The sequence below is a fragment of the Nicotiana tabacum genome, chromosome 11 (assembly GCF_000715075.1).
Source record: "Nicotiana tabacum cultivar K326 chromosome 11, ASM71507v2, whole genome shotgun sequence".
NCBI classification, from domain to species: Eukaryota; Viridiplantae; Streptophyta; class Magnoliopsida; order Solanales; family Solanaceae; genus Nicotiana; species Nicotiana tabacum.
In genome coordinates, this window is record NC_134090.1 from 73,409,054 (window position 1) to 73,411,383 (window position 2,330).

Genomic DNA, 2,330 nt, shown 5'->3' on the forward strand with positions numbered 1-2,330 from the left:
CAAGTGGTTATACAAGAGAAAGTCAAAGTCTTATGAGACTATTGATCGCTATAAGGCTCGTGTGGTAGCCAAAGGATACAACCAGCACAAGAAAGAGATTATTGGTTTTCTTGCTTCCGCTTACTCATATGCGCTCATCAAACCAACTCTGATCTTTGGGAGGTAAACAACAGTTGAAGCGGATATTTTGAAATGACAACATCAAAGATGTACTGAATTTAGTTCCTTCAAAGTCAGTACCTTTGATTTCTACAGAATTGTGGACTTGGCACAAGCCTAGTCGGCGGCATATGTGGGTTTGGAATTGTCCAGCACATGTGTTAAAAGGGAAAACAAATATATTGGAGGCAAGAATGGATGTATGTGATTTTTTTGGTTATCCCAAGGTGGCAAAATGTGGTTTATTCTATTGTCCTAGTGAAAAGAAGGTAACTATTAGCGTAAAGGCCAAGTTTCTTGAAGAGGGCTATTTGATGAACCATGTTCCTATAAGTGAACTCGTTTTACAAAAACTAAGCAAAGGAATGGTAACTCAGTCTTCTGAAAAATTAAACGATCAAGTACAAACCCTGAAAGTCGAAGTTGACATACCATTGCATTTTAGTAGTGGAAAAATGTCAATAGACTTGATGTCCCGCAAGAACAAGTGCCCGAAGTCATACTGTTAAAAAGTAGTGGGAGTAATATTGAGCAAATTGCACAATAAGATGAAGTCGTTTATATCCCTATGGTGTAGTTACAATTGATGTAGTGCGTAGCCGTAGTGAGAAAGAAGTAAGAATGCTAGTTCGTTATAGACTATTGGGAGAATCATACAATAGGATCCCTGAGGAGCCTAATAATGAACTTGTTAATTACGACCAAGTACTACAAGATAAAGATGTTGAAAAGTGGGCTGTTAAGAAATCAGAGATATGGTTTATGTACTCTAATCAAGTCTGGGATCTTGTTGAACCACCTGATGGGGTTGAACCCATTGGATGTAAGTAGATTATAGGAAAAAAGAGAGGTGTTTACAGAAAAGTGCAAATATTTAATGCAAGTCTTATAGGGAAATGGTTCGCTCAAAAGAAAGAATCGATTATGAGGAAACTTTTTAGCTGGTAGCCATGCTTTAGTCTATTAGGATTCTCTTATCCATTGTTGCTCATTATGATTATAAAATTTAGCAAATGGATTTCAAGACAACTTTCCTTAATGGAAGTCTTAACGAGTGAATCTACATGATGCAACCATATAGTTTCGTAGAAAGTGGCAAGGAACACATGATATGTAAGCTTAAAAGGTCCATTTATGGACTGAAACATGCATCTAGGGCATGGAACACTTGTTTTGAAAAGGCGATTAAAACTTTTAGTTTTGATCAATGTCTGAGGCTTGTGTATACAAGAAGTGGGATGGGGATAAAGTGACATTTTTAATTTTATATGTGAATGACATATTGCTCATAGGAAATAATGTGGGCATGTTGGGTTCAGTTAAAGAATGGTTGTCCACGCACTTTGATATAAAAGATTTGGGAGAAGCGGCTCATATCCTTGGGATCAACCTCATGCGAGATCGCAAGAAAAATATATTAGGCTTATCTCAGTCTCTTTATATTGATACAATATTCTCCAGGTTTAGCATGCAAGATTCTGATAAAGGATTTCTTCCTTTCAAGTATGGAATTGCTCTATCTAACGGTCAATCTCCTAAGACTGGTAAAGAGACAGAAAATATGAAGACGGTCCCTTATGCATTTGCTGTAGGGAGTCTAATATACGCCATGTTAGGCACAAGGTGAGAGCATTGGACCACGGTTAAGCATATAATCAAGTACCAAAAAAGGACTAGGGATTATATGTTAGTCTATCACACATATGACCTTGTACATGTTGGGTACATTGATTCAGATTTTCAATCGGATAGAGATTCTAGAAAGTCTACCTTAGGAAATATGCTTATTCTAGGAGGTGGAACCATAAGTTAGAGGAGCATCAGGCAATCTTGTGTTGGTGATTCCACCAGGGAAGACGAATATGTGGCAGCTTCTAGGTGGCCAAGGTGGTGATATGACTCGAAAACTTCCTAAGAGAGTGGGGTATAGTTCCTTCAATTCAAGCACCAGTTACACTTTACTGTGATATTAGTGGTGCGGTTGAGCCACGGAGCCATAAAAGAGCAAAGCATACTGAGCATAAATATCATTTAATTCGCGACATAGTGCAGAGAGGGAATGTAGTAGTCACCAAGATTGCATTAGAGAATAACTTTGCGGACCTATTTACTAAGGGCTTGTCACATAAGACTTTTATGGGCATGTAGATGGAATGGGTGTTAGGATTTTA

The 2,330-nt window shown here is 37.9% G+C and overlaps 1 protein-coding gene across 1 annotated transcript; it reads left to right on the forward strand.

The window, feature by feature from the left end:
- Positions 1 to 353: 353 nt before the first annotated feature.
- LOC107828101 (uncharacterized) lies at positions 354 to 990 on the forward strand. The gene is made up of 2 exons (XM_075224281.1): positions 354 to 663; positions 737 to 990. Exons 1-2 carry the CDS (start codon positions 354 to 356, stop codon positions 988 to 990), a joined length of 564 nt encoding a protein of 187 aa, XP_075080382.1.
- The last annotated feature ends 1,340 nt before the right edge of the window (positions 991 to 2,330 follow it).